General features: G+C 33.8%; 1 protein-coding gene across 2 annotated transcripts in view; it reads right to left on the bottom strand.

Annotated features, from left to right (window-relative positions):
- LOC137238342 (myb/SANT-like DNA-binding domain-containing protein 1) overlaps positions 1 to 18,303 on the bottom strand; it is a 33,819-nt gene that overhangs the window by 5,431 nt on the left and 10,085 nt on the right. The window contains exons 1-2 of one of the 2 annotated variants that reach the window (XM_067763206.1): positions 6,334 to 6,654; positions 36 to 162 (exon numbers count right to left, since the gene is read on the bottom strand). In XM_067763206.1, coding sequence (XP_067619307.1) covers positions 36 to 41 — 6 coding nt within the window. In that variant the 5' untranslated portion in view covers positions 42 to 162; positions 6,334 to 6,654. Of the gene's footprint in view, positions 1 to 35; positions 163 to 6,333; positions 6,655 to 18,303 lie in introns of those variants that run through there. The other variant, XM_067763207.1, reaches the window with a different exon arrangement.

Below are 18,303 nucleotides of genomic sequence, written 5' to 3'. Positions count from 1 at the left end.
ACAGAAATGCATGTATGATTTATGCATATACTTACAGGCATTTCACATGGGTCTCATATAGGACAAATGCAGTTCTCGAAGATTACTCTATTCAAGACAGTTTGATAATTAAGTTTTGTATTGAAATTATTAAGTTGGAGTTCAATGCTTTGTAGTTGACATCTGCAAATAAATTAAATTCGATCAAATTATTTAATTTAAATGCAAATGGACGTAGCTTAAGGGTTGCGGTAAAGGTGGGAAGATGGATGGTATGCAGAGCCCTAAACGCTATACGTGTCTTCAGTATTTTAGATTTAATAACCCCTACCCTAGTTATGCGAATGTATGAACACGCTCCGACCAAGAAAGTGTTTCAGTCGAAATCGCAGTTTGGAAGCAGAGGAAGGGGGAGGCATGCACTGAGTTGGGAGAGGCAGGTGGAGGAAGACTTGACCCCCTTGGTTTTCCCAATTCACGTCAGTTATCGCGAAATTGGGATACGTGACATGACTTGTTGCTAAACGGCCAAAACTGCTTAGTCGGTTAAGCGCCAATTAATGTAATAAAATAATAAAATAAATTAATTTATGGCTTTAGATCGCCTTTTGTTTTAGGTTGGAATCGAAAATGACAGAGTAAACCGGTAAAGCATCAGAACATAAGTTAATAAACTGATATTTTAATCGGGATAAGCAAGTGTTGGAACTCTTCTTTGAAAGTTGTCCGAGAAGGCATTCTAGACCAACCAAACGACTTTGTTTAAAACTTCTTGGACAAAATCTCAGGTGGATTGAAGAGTACATGATATGCAAGTTACCAATCCGAAGGAATTTTGTGATTTATAACAGTGAATCTGGTGGCTCTGAGAGCATTTGGGAGAAAAGTTCTTCGAAAAATTAATGCACCGTCTTTCTGGCCTTCAGCATACCAAACTTTTATAATAACTTTGTTTATACTGCTAGTCAGGCAAAGCTCGACTAAGCGAAAGCAAGATACTCCTACAACAAAAAGTTGAGCACACACTGATGAAATTGCAAAAATCATTCAGCGATCCCAAATAAGGCAGGTGCTGCATTTCGTCCAAAGCGTCACCTATCGGTTTGGAAGAAGCTATCGTGCAGCACACACTGTACCTTCTTTAAAGTTTGGCGAGCTATTGTTTGAAATAACCATTTAGGTCAAATAAAAGGTATACTTCCGCAGTAGTTTCCTATCCCGGATTACTCCAAAGCATTTAACTTCTTGATACGCGCATATCATCCAACCTTCTGCTTTTAGCATGCGGCGGTCTAGTGAGGAGAACAACATTCACATCCATCCATGCTTTGACCAATATTTTATGTACGATGTGTGTCACGAATGCAAGCGCCGAAGGGTCTTTTTCAATATTACGTCGGTTGAAAACGTGGCTCAGAAAAAATATGTTTCAGCAAAGATTGGTCGGCCTGGAGTTGCTGAATATACATTCTGACATTGAAGTGAAACCAGAAGATATCGTCGAACGATTCGCGAATCAGGGAGGACATAGGATGGTTTTAAAGTGCGTGTTTCATTTTGAGTGAAAATTTCTGGATCCCCTAAAAACGTGATAATTTATTTTTGAGCAACAGAAGTATTATTTGATAGCTCTCGACAATACAAAACAAGTAAGGAAGGCTAAGTTCGGGTGTAACCGAACATTTCATACTCAGCTGAGAGCTTTGGAGACAAAATAAGGGAAAATCACCATTTAGCAAAATGAACCTAGGGTAACCCTGGAATGTGTTTGTATGACATGTGTATCAAATGAAAGGTGTTAATGATTATTTTAAACGTAGTGGGCCTTAGTTCTATAGGTGGACGCCTTTTCGAGATATCGCAATAAGGGTGGACCAGGGGTGACTCTAGAATGTGTTTGTACGATATGGGTATCAAATTAAAAGTATTAATGAGGGTTTTAAAAGGGAGTAGCCCTTAGTTGTATATGTGGAGGCGTTTTCGAGATATCGACCAAAATGTGGACCAGGGTGACCCAGAACATCTTCTGTCAGGTACCGCTAGTTTATTTATATATGTCATACCACGAACAGTATTCCTGCCAAGATTCCAAGGGCTTTTGATTTCGCCCTGCAGAACTTTTTCATTTTCTTCTACTTAATATGGTAGGTGTCACACCCATTTTACAAAGTTTTTTCTAAAGTTATATTTTGCGTCAATAAACCAATCCAATTACCATGTTTCATCCCTTTTTGCGTATTTGGTATATTATTATGGCATTTTTTTAATTTTTAGTAATTTTCGATATCGAAAAAGTGGGCGTGGTCATAGTCGGATTTCGGCCATTTTTTACACCAATATAAAGTGAGTTCAGATAAGTACGTGAACTGACTTTGGTAAAGATATATCGATTTTTGCTCAAGTTATCGTGTTAACGGCCGAGCGGAAGGACAGACGGTCGGCTGTGTGTAAAAACTGGGCGTGGCTTCAACCGATTTCGCCCTTTTTCACAGAAAACAGTTATCGTCCTAGAATCTAAGCCTCTAACAAGGATTGGTAATGTTTTGTTCGACATATGGCTTTAAAAGTATCCTAGACAAATTAAATGAAAAAGGGCGGAGCCACGCTCATTTTGAAAATTTCTTTTATTTTTGTATTTTGTTGCGCCATATCATTACTGGAGTTGAATGTTGACATAATTTACTTATATACTGTAAAGATATTAACTTTTCTTTTAAAATTTGACTTTAAACAAATTTTTTTTAAAAAGTGGGCGTGGTCGTCCTCCGATTTTGCTAATTTTTATTAAGCATACATATAGTAATAGGAGTAACGTTCCTGCCAAATTTCATCATGATATCTTCAATGACTGCCAAATTACAGCTTGCAAAACTTCTGAATTACCTTCTTTTAAAAGTGGGCGGTGCCACGCCCATTGTCCAAAATTTTACTAGTTTTCTATTCTGCGTCATAGGTTCAACTCACCTACCAAGTTTCATCGCTTTATCCGTATTTGGTAATGAATTATCGCACTTTTTCGAAATTTTCGATATCGAAAAAGTGGGCGTGGTGATAGTCCGAGATCGTTCATTTTAAATAGCGATCTGAGATGAGTGCCCAGGAACCTACATACCAAATTTCATCAAGATACCTCAAAATTTACTCAAGTTATCGTGTTAACGGACGGACATGGCTCAATCGAATTTTTTTTCGATACTGATGATTTTGATATATGGAAGTCTATATCTATCTCGATTCCTTTATACCTGTACAACCAACCGTTATCCAATCAGTTAATATACTCTGTGAGCTCTGCTCAACTGAGTATAAAAATACAAAAAGTATTTAAAATCAGAATACATACTTTCGAAAATACTTTGAAATCGAAAGCTTACATTTTGGTATTATTAAACGCTGTACGCAGATCAAAAGAAAAATTTTGCATTTTTCTTTATCATGAAAATAGCAGTAGGCACAAAATTTTGGCATTCCGCGATGTATGACAATTTCTACATGAATACCGCTTTTATAAAAATAAAACAAAATTTATGAAACTTTTTGATATCATGCCTAGAAGTATGAGAGCAACACAGAACAGAGTATAAAAGAGCGCCAGCTGAACAATCAGATTCAGGGTGATTTAAGCACGCTATCTGTCGAGCAGTAGAAGTGTTATTTTGAAAGTAGTCTAATAAAGACCATTTTACATTATCGAATATTGGAGTTATTTATTCAACAGTTTAGTGATTCGAACGTTAGCAGAAGGTTGCAAATAAGCGGAATTGCAGTAAATTCGTAACAATATACTATTTTATTTTGTTTTAAAAACTTATAACCGTTACAGTCCCTGTTAAAAATTCATACACATAAACATACCATAGCGGGTAGCCACACAATTGCGATATATGCGAGCAAAACAAAACAGAGAAGTGCTTAATTATGAATCAAAAAATATATTTGATAATGATGACGTTTGAAATGTCAATTTATCAAACAAATTAACTAAGTATTAAGCTATGTTAATAAATGGCTCCGCAGATAATAATTACAAAAAAATAAACACTCAGAGCGACGCAGTTAAATCAAATCGAGAGTGTGCGCTGTGAATTTCACATACATACATATCTACATTGTTGGTTGTTTTTTTTTGTTTCAGTGATTAGTATTTAATTGAAGGTATATAATAAACCTATAATAATCTTCCTTGATAAAATATAGGATACATTTAATTTATTTTTTTTTATCTTACAAAATATAGGCAGCAACTTGTAATCATAATCACTAGCAATATTGCAGAGAAAAAATCATTAAGGTATACATTCACTTTCTCTTTCACTCTTAATGTTCGTTAGGGTAATTAAGTTGCGCTCACTTTCAGCAGTACGAAAGATAATGAAAAAGAGAACCAACAACACTATTATACACATAATCTGAGGATTAGTTAGTGTACCAAATAATGAAATAGGTATTTGGTAAGTATATACATATGTACATATGTAGATAATTCAAATATTTTTCGACGATAATTATAGCTATTGAATGCCCATTAAAAAATTAACCGGGGGTAAGTGCGTACACTGTGTCGGCGATGGACTGAACGTGGACATGATTGACTGCAGGTGGTAGAACTTCGGCATTAATTCACTTTTGTAAATAATGCGATTTTTTTTTGGAAAAAATTTTAATTCATATACACTATTTAGCTGAGATTAGACAGCATTGAGCAAGGAAATGTTTTATACCTAAAGCCGATATTCAAGTATACTATACCCACAAATGAAGAAGGTACTGATGATGCGCTCTTTGTGTTTTATTGCTTGAGCGTCAGAGATGCCACCGAAGGCAGTTTCGTCACTCACTCAAAGCTACACTTGTCGTCGGTACCAAAAACCATGGGTTATTTTGAAGAAATTTGACTCAAAATCACATATTGGCTAAAGCTATATCTATTAATATGAAATCTGGTTAATCAACGGCCCTCGCACAACTGCTTTTTGAATGAATTACATTTGCTTGCATATAAAAAAATATTTTGCAAGTGGGTTAGCTGGAAATATGATGGTTTTTTTAGTTATGAGCTTAGGTACTTGTATACAATCCTATCTCATTAGGCCGGTCAAAAGGTCGATTTGTAAGGTTTGTTCATAATATTATAGATAAAGAACGAACAACTGAAGAAGTTTGGATTTTTTTCAATTATCAACCTCAATAATAATAAAACTTTTCTAAAGAAACCCATAAATTACTCAGCAGATACAATCCGTCTCCTTTATAACGTAGGTATGTTGAATTCGATTGGCAGCGCGTATTGGGAGACACATAACAGCTGATGTAAATATTTTTATTTAGCAAATAAACTGTGGGCTTTATCCTGAAAATAATAAGTATTTTGACACAACTTCCGCAACTTTTGAGACAACTCTCGACATTTTTGGACGCGTATTAGCAGTCGACACCTGTTGTAAATTATTATCCTGTGACAAAGAGTTAAGTGAATTTTTGGTGACCCGTATAGCCGTTTGCTGATTATGTATTTTTCACGCGCATATGCATAAAAATTTTCCATTGGCCAATTTCTGTTTTTGTTTGCAAAAATAGGCATAACAAAATATTAATGCACTAGGTCTTTAGTTAAGGACGAAATCTGTAAAACAGATCCACAAACGTCTGAAAAGGTATCGAAAAATCAATTTTACATTGGTATCAATCAGTAAGCAGGCAGCGAAATGTTACAATTTTGAGTCCATTGAAAGAAGATCAAAATAAAACAACATCAAGCGGATACTAAAAGGGTGCCGGGATCCATAGTATTTCTGCTCATAACTCGATTCTGAATGGACGGCCTGCGGACGCGTTCTAATAAATTTTCCTGCATGGGTTCAATACCATTTCATTAAAAAAAATTATTTTAGAGGCAATCGTTATTGGTGCACTAATGGAACATACAGCCACCCAATCTACAATACTTTTGCGTATAAAACTTTTTATTTATTTACTTTTGTTATTGTTCCAGCCTTTTTCAAGCTATTTCATTTTGAGAAACATTTCTTCAAAACAACACACAGTGCGTCGCCGCTACCGTTAAAATGAGCAGAAACAAGATGGGTGCTGTGACTGCTGCTGTTATTGCCACACATTTCTACTCCTATGTACATACATAAGCATTTCCTTCCTTTTTGGTGATTAGTGTTTAGGTGCTTATATGTATGTACATAATAGATTTTGACATAACGCCTTAGGAAATTACACTTCATTAATATATTTGCATAGCTAGATTTTTTTTTTTTTGTTCCTTATGTTTCTTGACCCTTAACATAGATTTGCCTCACATTTCACTTCTCAATCTACATATTTTCTTCATCTTCATTCACTTACATTTCTTTCTACCCAATTGGCATGCACATTTTTCTCAAACTGGTGAAACTGGATATATTTTCCTTGCTAGTTAATACACACAAAACTAATAATATGCTGTAGCAAATAAACTTTTTTCTATTTTATTTTGTCTTTATGCTTCTTATTTGTTGCTACATACTTAGTTAGTGAAAAACTTAATCAATATGTTATCATTTTTCGACGCTTATGGGCGAAAAGTAAATGATGTAATTAATATAATGACAATTCCCAATTTCTGCTTTTTAGCACTTTACTACAAATTCACTCTCTTCACCCCAATATAACACAACCGAAGCACAGCGACGTTCAATCGGAACTGAACAATCGGCTATATCTCGTCGAAATTCTGCTGTCGCTGTGATTCGTGTTACTACCGCGTTCTCGGCGTCTCCACTTCTTTCACCTAACTTTTTTTTCTCAACTGCTTCATCATAATAATGTTGTTGCGGAATGATAAAGCTGTAGTTACCCACATACGTATGCCGTACGTACACACATTTGAGCGAAATTTATGCCCGCAGTGGCAAAGAAAAAAATGTTGTCATCGACCTGTTTGAATGCATGCATATGGAACCATCACCTTTTTCTATTTTAATTTCGGATGTTGTAAAAACTGGAATTAATATTAAATAAGTATAAATATATTACATATTTATAATCTGCACTTTTACATAATTATTTCGAATTATTTCCACAATTTTAGAAACTTTAATTAGGTGTTTTTGCATAAAACTGCAAACGGTTAAAATTTAGCGCACAAAAGTTTACTAGGCAACTCTGTCTAGTGAAAGAGCGATCAGCTGACATGTTCTTAAGGAAAAAGTCAAAATTGTTTCGATTTCTACGTTCCGGGCTACGTACGTACGTGCGTTGAACGTCGGTGAGTTTTCGTTTACATTGCACATTCATAAGATAAGTGTGAATTAAACTTCCTTAACTCTAACGCCATAGTCGTAACCATACCCATATCCATAACCATCTCCAATGTGATCGATTAATGGTGCCTTAACCTAAAAGTCGTGAAAATTTCTTAAAAATGACGAAAACGCAAAAAATTAAAAACATATTCCACAAAAAATAAGTCTCTTAGTCATAACGTATCCAAAACAATAAATAAAATCTACAAAAGTTATTAAATTCACCAAGTCAAATATTTTTAGGTTATGGATATGGCGAGAAACCAAAAACCAATTGGTTGACTATGGTATGGTTATGGTGTTAGCGTTATGGTGTGGCACCATTAATCGATTACATTCATTTCCCTAAGGTAGGTTCGATCAGCTGTTTTATCTGGTTATGGCTTTATGGTTATAAGTCACCATTAATTTGCCCTATAGGTGGTGTCAGCTGACACGTTTTTTGTACGTACGTTCGTGGGTAACTACGGCTTAATGTGATTGTTAGGTCAACAATACCTTCAACAAATATCAAGGTATGCCCAAAGTTTTACTGGTTTTAGTGGAACGAATGGATATGGATTAGGGATGATTTTCGGGAATATTTGCCTCCCGGGATTTTCTGGATCTGATTTCATAAATTGATTACCCAAATCTATCCAAACGCATGATAAAAACACCTGCCAGATATAACCGTTTCCGACATTATTGACGTTTTTCCGCGATAAAAAAGTTTCAAAATTTATAACTTCGCTATTTAAAATGAACGATATAGGACTATAACCACGCCCACTTTTTCGATATCGATAATTTCGAAAAATCGAAAAAGTGCGATAATTCATTACCAAATACGGATAAAGCGATGAAACTTGGTAGGTGAGTTGAACTTATGACGCAGAATAGAAAACTAGTGAAATTTTGGACAATGGGCGTGGCACCGCCCACTTTTAAAAGAAGGTAATTTAGAAGTTTTGCAAGCTGTAATTTGGCAGTCGTTGAAGATATCATGATGAAATTTGGCAGGAACGTTACTCTTATTACTATATGTATGCTTAATAAAACTTAGCAAAATCGGAGAACGACCACGCCCACTTTAAAAAAAATTTTTTTTAAGTCTAATTTTAAAAGAAAAGTTAATATCTTTACAGTATATAAGTAAATTATGTCAACATTCAACTCCAGTAATGATATGGCGCGACAAAATAAAAAAAAAAGAAATTTTCAAAATGGGCATGGCTCCGCCCTTTTTCATTTAATTTGTCTAGAATACTTTTTATGCCATATGTCGAACAAAACATTACCAATCCTTGTAAAATTTGGTAGAGGCTTAGATTTTAGGACGATAACTGTTTTCTGCGAAAACGGGCGAAATCGGTTGAAGCCACGCCCAGTTTTTATACACAGTCGACCGTCTGTCCTTCCGCTCGGCCGTTACCACGATAACTTGAGCAAAAATCGATATACCTTTACCAAAGTCAATTCACGTACTTACTTTATATTGGTGTAAAAAATGGACGAAATCCGACTATGACCACGCCCACATTTTTTGATATCGAAAATTACTAAAAATGAAAAAAATGCCATAATAATATACCAAATACGAAAAAAGGGATGAAACATGGTAATTGGATTGGTCTATTGACGCAAAATATAACTTTAGAAAAAACTTTGTAAAATGGGTGTGACACCTACCATATTAAGTAGAAGAAAATGAAAAAGTTTTGCAGGGCGAAATCAAAAGCCCTTGGAATCTTGGAAGGATAACTGTTCGTGGTATTACATACATAAATAAATTAGCGGTACCCGACAGATGATGTTCTGGGTCACCCTGGTCCACATTTTGGTTGGTATCTCGAAAACGCCTTCACATATACAACTACCACCACTCCCTTTTAAAACCCTTATTAATACCTTTAATTTGATACCCATATCGTGCAACCTCATTATAAAGTCACCCCTGGTCCACCTTTATGGCGATATCTCAAAAAGGCGTCCACCTATAGAACTAAGGCCCACTCCCTTTTAAAATACTCATTATCACCTCTCGTTTGACACCCATATCGACAAATAAATTCTAGAGTCACCCCTGGTCCACCTTTAAGCCGATATCTTGAAAAGGCGTCCACCTATAGAACTAAGGCCCACTCGCTTTTAAAATACTTATTAACACCTTTCATTTGATACCCATATCGTACAAAAAAATTCTAGAATCACCCCTAGTCCACGTTTATGTTGATATCCCGAAAAGGCGTCCACGAATAGAACTAATGCCCATTCCCTTTTAAAATACTTATTAACACATTTCGTTTGATACCCATATTCTACAAAAGCATTCTAGAGTCACCCCTGGTCCACCTTTATGGTAATATCTCGAAAAGGCGTCCACCTATAGAACTAAGGCCCACGCCCTTCTAAAATACTCATTAACACCTTTCATTTAATACCCATATTGAACAAAGGCGTCCACCCATAGAACTAAGGCCCATTCCCTTTTAAAATACATATTAACACCTTTCGTTTGATACCCATATTGTACAAAAGCATTCTAGAATCAACCCTGGTCCACCTTTATAACGATATTCCGAAAAGGCGTCCACCTATAGAACTAAGGCCCACTCCCTTTTAAAATACTCAATAACACCTTTCATTTGATACCCATATCGTACAAACAAATTCTAGAGTCACCCCTGGTCCACCTTTATGGCGATATCTTGAAAAGGCGTCCACCTATAGAACTAAGACCCACTCCCTTTTAAAATACTCATTAACACCTTTCATTTGATACCCATATCGTACAAACAAATTCTAGAGTCACCCCTGGTTCACCTTAGGGTGATATCTCGAAAAGGCGTCCACCTATAGAACTAAGGCCCAAGGCCTTTTAAAATACTCATTAACACCATCCATTAGATACCCATATCGTACCAACCAATTCTAGAGTCACCCCTGGTCCACCTTTATGGCGATATCTCGAAAAGGCGTCCTCCTTTAGAACTTAGGCCCACTCCCTTTTAAAATACTCATTAACACTTTCATTTGATACCCATGTCGTACAAACAAATTCTAGAGTCAGTCCTGGTCCACCATTATGGCGATATCCCTAAATGGCGTCCATCTATAGAACTATGACCCACTCCCTCTTAAAATACTCTTTAATACCTTCCATTTGGTACACATGTCATACAAACACATTACAGGGTTACCCTAGGTTCATTTTACTACGAGGTGATTTTCCCTTATTTTGTCTCCATAGCTCTCAACTGAGTATGTAATATTCGGTTAACCCCGAACTCAGCCTTCCTTACTTGTTCTTAATCCTTTTATTCACTCCTCCCTCCGTCTTCTTCGCTTCATCTATCTCTATCTTCGTCTCACTCTATCTCTTTCTCAGTCTCCTTCCCTCTTTTCTCCTCTCTCAAGCTCTTCTGATTTGATTCTGACATTGCGAGTCCCAGTCCCACTCCGAGTCTCAGACCCAGTCCTACTCCCAGTCCGTCTCTGGTCTACTTCCCGAAAAAATGATGGTAAATACTAATATAAACAAATTTATATAGCAAATTTCAGGCAATTTGAATAGTACGTATGTAGATAGGTATGTGGGTATTATTAAATCATGTCTTTATTTCGGCTTCGCATGCATATTTATCAGTATTGCCAGGTTGATACGACTAAATCGAATATCACAATGAAAATTACTTTAAAGCTCTCACCAACAGCTTTCATTTGATATCCATATTACACAAACATTCTAGGGGTATCCGGGTCCACGTTTTGGCTTATATCTCGAGGCCATAGTTACAGATAGGTATGAAAACTACCCTTTACTAAAGCACTCATCAACAGCTTTCATTTGTTATCCATATTGTATAAACACATTCTAGGGGTACCAGGGTCCTAGTTTTGGCCAATATCTCGAGACCCTAGTCACCCAGGGGTACGAAAACTTCCCCGTATCAAAGTTCTCATAAACAGCTTCTATTTGATAGCCATATTGTACAAACATATCCCAGGATTACCTTAGCATAAACAATATATTGAAGAATTAAATTTCCTTAGTGCACAAATATTAGCATATATGTACATGCAAAAATACCATAAAATAAAACTTTTTTTTAAGAGTTTTAAGGAAATGTTCAATATATTTTACGAAAGAGTATTTTTCAAGAGATGTTTGCATTCTTAACCATTTATGTTGCATTAACTTGGCAACAACGCGTAAATATATATGTACATACATATATCAAGCTGATATTATATGAAAATACATACATTCATCCATACATATAAATGTACTCTTACTTACTTACTTACGAATGCTATGTGTCGCCTCACTCAAAAGCAATTTGCTCGCACAGTGGACACCGAACAACCACACACACGCATTTATTGGTAAAAATGTTACTTTTGTTTAAATAATTTGGCTGATATAAGAAAGGAATGAAGTATTTTTTTTGATGCAGAACGAAGGTAAATATTTCAAAGTTTTACTGAAAAGTAGAATTTTTCATTCCACCCATCCGTTTATGAGTTATAGCTGTGTAAACAAAAATTTTATGATTTTTTACTAAATTTTGGCAATTTGCCGCGCCCCTTTAACTTCAAATTATATTAACTGGACCATCTCACGCAGGTAAGCTTTCAAATGCAAAAAAACCATTTTAAAATTGAAGCATTCTGTGTGAAGTTATGTGCGTACATGGCATTTAGCGACTTTATTTTATAAGATTTATATATATATATATATATATATATATATAGAAGATATAGATAAAGATTATATATACATATATAATTGCGGAAAAACTTCAAAAAAAACATGGCCGACCAGAAGAGAGATTGGATGTACCTTATAAGTGTTTTTATCATGTCTAAACCCATGATCATGGTCTAAACCAATCTCAAAAACGTTTTCACAATTTTAAAAAATTCGTAAAGTGTGCATGAAAGTTTTGAGTTTTTTATTCAAAATTTTTTCGAGTATGCAGTTTTGTAGTCCCATCAATTGAAATATAACAAAGGACAAGTTATAAGTCGCTGTAAACTCGAACTGGGTTTTGACAACTTTTTCAGAAATAAGTAAACTTCCATCGGTACACGCTACTGTCATCACGGGAAGGACCAAACAACTTCTTTTGGATATCTAATCAAAAAGGTATCCCATCTTCCCTTGGCACATTTCATTCTTCTCAGCAGTACAAACCTACTTATAATACGCCAGAGTTCAATTATGAGGTTAACTCACGTCACCTGATTACTTATTTTTCAACTGGCTTATAAGGTATCAAGAGGAGATGGCAAATGCAAACTGTAAGCGACGCTTAGACAATTAAATACATACCTCTTTAAATTTTTTATGTACTAACCGCGCAGATTTTTACAATTAAATGATTTTGCTGTGGATACGAGCCAAACTTACAGCTGAATTATGTACTACACTTTATTAAGCCGTAATTATGCCATCAAAATTAAAATTAAGCTCTTTCCCTCAATGACAGATAACTTTGTGTAAGAGACGGACAACAGGTAAAAAAATGTGTACATATGGGAACATTTAATCAGAGCTTCTCCCAGTTTTTTCAGCTTTGCTTGACAAGTAGGTCAAAGAAATGTTTAAACGTATCTATCCGTCAAGGTCATTATCTAAACAAATACTCCTTAAAAACCAATATTTAAAACTAACACAAGGTTTTAAAATTGTTAAATTCTTTGAAAATCGTAAATTTCTCGAACAAAAATTCAATTTTCTCCGATTTTACTTTCAACATTTTACTGCCTTTTTGCTATCGACGGCAGTATAGGCTATATATGTAAACTAAGGCCCTATTACTTAGTTATAATTCCTTTGAACAATATTTATCCCGTTCGTAATCCCCAAATAATAGGATATATAAGATAGGAAAAATATAGTGAACAGATGTATATACCTAAACGATTTTTAAGATAAATATGAAATAAAAAATGGCAAAAACCCCTTTATCTGAACGATCGGTTGTATGGGATATATATTATATATAGCTCCGATCGAAATGATTTTTTCATGATATCTTCTATTATATGTATATTTAGAATAAATATCACCAAGTTTAACGTTTTTATATTGGAAATTAAGGGAGAACTGGCTAAAAACCTTTCTATCTGAACCATCGTTTGTATGGGATATATATTATATATAGCTCCGATCGAAATGATTTTTTCATGATATCTTCTATTATATGTATATTTAGAATAAATATCACCAAGTTTAACGTTTTTATATTGGAAATTAAGGGAGAAATGGCTAAAAACCTTTCTATCTGAACCATCGGTTGTATGGGATATATATTATATATAGCTCCGATCGAAATGATTTTTTCATGATATCTTCTATTATATGTATATTTAGAATAAATATCACCAAGTTTAACGTTTTTATATTGGAAATTAAGGGAGAAATGGCTAAAAACCTTTCTATCTGAACCATCGGTTGTATGGGATATATATTATATATAGCTCCGATCGAAATGATTTTCTCATGAAATCTTCTATTATATATTTGGAATAAATATCACCAAGTTTAATGTTTTTATATTGGAAATTAAGGGAGAAATGGCTAAAAATCTTTCTATCTGAATGATCGGTTGTATGGGATATATACTATATATAGCTCCGATCGAAATGACTTTTTCATGAAATCGTCTATGATATATTAGAATAAATATCACCAAGTTTAACATTTTTATATTGGAAATTAAGGGAGAAATTGCCAAAAATCTTTCTATCTGAACGATCGGTTGTACGGGATATATACTATATATAGCTCCGATCAAAGTGATTTTTTCAGGATATTTTCTATGATATATTAGAATATATATCACCGAGTTTCACGTTTATAATTTCTAAATTGCTGCAGAAATGACCAAAATCGTATTATCTGAACGATCGGTTGCATGGGAGATATATGTTATAGTGGTCCGATCCTACCGGATCCGACAAATGTCTAATATAATACAAAAATGCATCCTTGTGCCAAATTTCATTGAGATATCTCAAAATTTGAGGGACTATTTTGCGTTCAAACAGACAGACGGACATGGCAGTTCGTCGCCCTGATCAATTCGGTATACTTAATGGTGAATCTATCTTCTATATTTCTCAACGTTACAAACATCGGACCAAAGTTAATATACCATTTCATGTTCATGTAAAAAGTTTATAATCAGCTGTTCCATGCTGCCACCTTGTATCGTTGCGCCATGCAGAGAACACTATTTTTGTTAATACGTTGCAAACATGTTTTCGTCAATTAAGTGATAGAAATTTTCGTCGACGCCATTGCAAAACCATCTGTCTACGAATTGCAAAAACCACCCACACTGTAAAAAGTGGGATCTTACTTTTAATACCAGTTGCTATTGAACTTAAACTTTTGGTATTAAATTTGTGTTTTAATTCTAAAAAGTTTTATTTTAAGACCATGAAATATAAATTTTAATCCAAAATGGTTTTGAAACAAAACTTTATTCAATGCTGATTGTCGCGTTTTAATATTTTTCGGTTTTAATATGATACTTTCTGGCATTGGTATATATAAAAGCCAAATTGGTATTAAAAGTTTTAAAAGTAAACTAAAATTTTTACTGTTCAAATACCACCATGTAGCAATGCTACTCTATCCAAAAGATACATAGCTTTCATATTTTAATGTCAATTTTTTAAAATAACGGTAAAATTGAATTTGGGCTCCAAAATTGCATTTAGGCCTTTTCACTTACATATATAAAGCGCATAACGGGTGAAAAACAGGAGCATTTTTAAGTATACACAAACTTTATGTTCTAACATATTTAGAAAGAAGGATTACTTTAATCTATCATAAAAAATCGTAAAGAAAATAGGTTAACACCCTTTTTCTGCTCTTCTGTAAAATTCAAATGCAGTCAGAGACGGTTTTGCAGTTGGTCGATAGATGGTTTTGCAGGGGAATCGGCGTTCTGTTTTATGAACGGCGAGTTAAGCCAACTTTCAAATGAAATATTTATCCTTAAATTTTAAGGAAAAGGACTTCTGTAATTGTTTTTACACTTCACCATAATATTAAGAAGACAAATTTTATTTATAACCAACCTAAGCTAATTCGTTAAAATGTCAAAGAACTGCTAGACATGAATAAACATGTTGAGAAAATGTAGCGGAAAATATTTCTGTTCAGTAGTTTGACGTTAAATTTCAACCTTTGAGCGGATCGTAATTACTCAACGGCGCGTTCAGAAAAATATCACTGCTCAATATTTGTGTTTCCTGAAAGTGTCCAATTAAAACAAAACTGTAACAACTGTCGGTCACCGAGCACCAAAATCTGCAACAAATTAGTGTCAAAATCGTTTAGTAAATTTTGTAGGTTAGCACGTCTTAAGTCAGTAATTAAATTTTTACTATACAAATTTTCATCTTGAAATGTTTTTATTTGAATTTTTGTACTCTAATATACCACAAAGGCGGTGCCTCATTGCAAAAAATAGCCGTAAGCCGACTTTTAGCTTTGAAAACTATGTATTTTTTTTAATTGTAAAAGTATTAGGAAAAATAGATAGTATTTCAGGGATCCTTGTATCAATTTTGCAATATTTTCTGAATAAGGCCCGGTTGCGAGTCCAAACACCAGTTAAATTTGAGTACAGTATAACCCTGCCACTTTGGCCGCTTAAACCAAGTTGAGCAACAAAACTTTATATTGTATGAGTTTTAAGCGGGAATTACCCTTATTGTTTTAAATGTGGGAAACGAATTAACCAATGTTGTTTATTAGTATGAGTTTTAAGCGGGGATTATCCTTATTGCTTTAATTGTATTAAAAACTTTTATTTGAAGTAATTTTTAATTAATAATTTGGGAAAATTTTAAACAACGTGACTTCAGGACGGACAAGGCGACAGCTGTTTCGATTATACCTTGTAAATCTCTTCAAAGCCTTTTCTCCCGGGAGTGGGATTTGAACCCGAACTAAGGCATAACGTGGCTGAATGCACAAGGTATAATCGAAACAGCTGTCGCCTTGTCCGTCCTGATGTCACGTTGTTTAAATTTTTCCCAAATCATTAAAAAAAACTGTATATTGTAGACCTAAGTGTCAAGTTTAAATTGTAGTCGACTATAACTGAAACTAAAATCTGAAAAACCGAGCCTTAAACAGTAAAGTCATTCATAAAGTTCTATAAACTTAAGTAACTGCTAAGTTCGCATTTAATTCATTCAAGCTTTGTGGAATTCTACAATGAAAATGGTCGAAATAGGAACTCTAACACTAAGTATTGTGTACTTGTGAAGAAAAAATGCTATTAAAATGAAAAATTATTTTTAGTGAAAATTACAACTTTGAGCATTGTATGTTATTTTTCATATTTCTATAATCTATCTAACTTCATATAATTATTTACTACCGCATTTAAGTCATTTAACTTAAATGATTTAAGAGCATTGAACAATATCACAATAACTACACTCATTCGCATAATGTTGGAACATCAGATGCCACAGAGATAATGTAGGATGTGAAGAGAGTTGTGCCATCATTACTCACAAAAACAAGTTAATGTACGAATGTGCATATGTATATTATGTTTTCCAACATAATGTAAAGTAATCAACTTCAAAAATAAACAAGAACATATACATATGTATGTACATTAGGTCGTATGAAGGAAGTCATTTGCGGTTTATTTCCGCTCAATTTAATTTGCCTGATTTTTCTTATGAAATACGGGGAAAATTTCACATATATAAGAAAATAGAGTTTGCAAGACTTACCTTAACACATGCCAAACAAAATTGAAAAACTTGGTCTCGCATCTGTATATTTAAAGGACGACTTTTTAGATATTGATGATTGCTTCGGCTTTATATGACTTGAAAGTTGTGCTAGGAACATATCATTAGCTTAATTCACAAAGGTTCCAACCAACAAATTTCAAATTTTACGGAGAAGCAAAACTCATTATATTTTCACAATGACTTCATCCATACATGTATGGATTTTTAAAAGTGTCATAACCAGACCTGTTAAATTTCCATTAACATTAATAATCATTAATTTCGTTTCCCTTTTTAATTTTAATGATTAATTAATTTTTTGCACAGCACCTAGCAATTAATAATTAATTAATTAAAAAAATAATCAAAAATAAACAAAAAATGTACCCATTGTTTTAAATTAAAGACAATCATATGATTAAGAACAATTGAGTAATTAAAAATAATCAAACAATTAAAATTAATCAAAAAATTTAAATTAATCAAACAATTATTAATTAAATTTAATTAATTGATTAATTTCAATACTTAATTATATTTAATTATCTAATTATTTCCAATTACATGATTATTTTGAATTATTAACATGAAAAAGAAAATGTTTGAAGTAAGAAATAAGTGGCTGAAACCAAATGTACTATTGTATGTACATACTTGTGCTAACTCAAGAAATATAAGATAAATATTTATTCTTACTGATATTATCAAGTGTCGCTACTTTTTGTGAAAACTTTTAAAAACCAAATTAGAGGGCGTAAATTTTGCCTTATTACACCACAGACTTAAGTATATATCTGTACAAATTTGTTGACCATTCAATAAGCCTACACATTATGAATTATTTGCAGAGAAAATGTATCTCGACAACATGGTTGGAGAAGAAAATATGGTGGATTTCTCTGCGGGCGACGTTGTTCGTGATCCAACTTATTTACCAAAACGGATCAAAAGAAAAAGAGTTCGAAAGCTCCGCATCAGCTTCAAACAAATCTTCCTGTAATTTGATATTCGGGTGTTCACAATTATATATCTGTATAATGCAGTCCTAATTTTTTGCAAGGGGAGGAAACGTTGCGTACGGATATTTGCTTCCAGTGCGCATGACACTAAGCAAAAAACTAAAGAAACTTAGTAGAAGAAACGATAAATTTTTAAGCTTTATTTCGGAAAAATTAGAAGCGCAGTTAAGGCAACGTTTCAATACTTTCTTTTCTTTAGCTCGCGAAGCAAATATTGCAATATCTGCTTCTGTTTTAACACCAGATGT

This window comes from Eurosta solidaginis, chromosome 1 (genome assembly GCF_040869045.1).
Source record: "Eurosta solidaginis isolate ZX-2024a chromosome 1, ASM4086904v1, whole genome shotgun sequence".
Taxonomy (NCBI): Eukaryota; Metazoa; Arthropoda; class Insecta; order Diptera; family Tephritidae; genus Eurosta; species Eurosta solidaginis.
The sequence above is the reverse complement of the archived record's forward strand: the minus strand, read 5'-3'. Positions and strand labels throughout refer to the sequence as shown.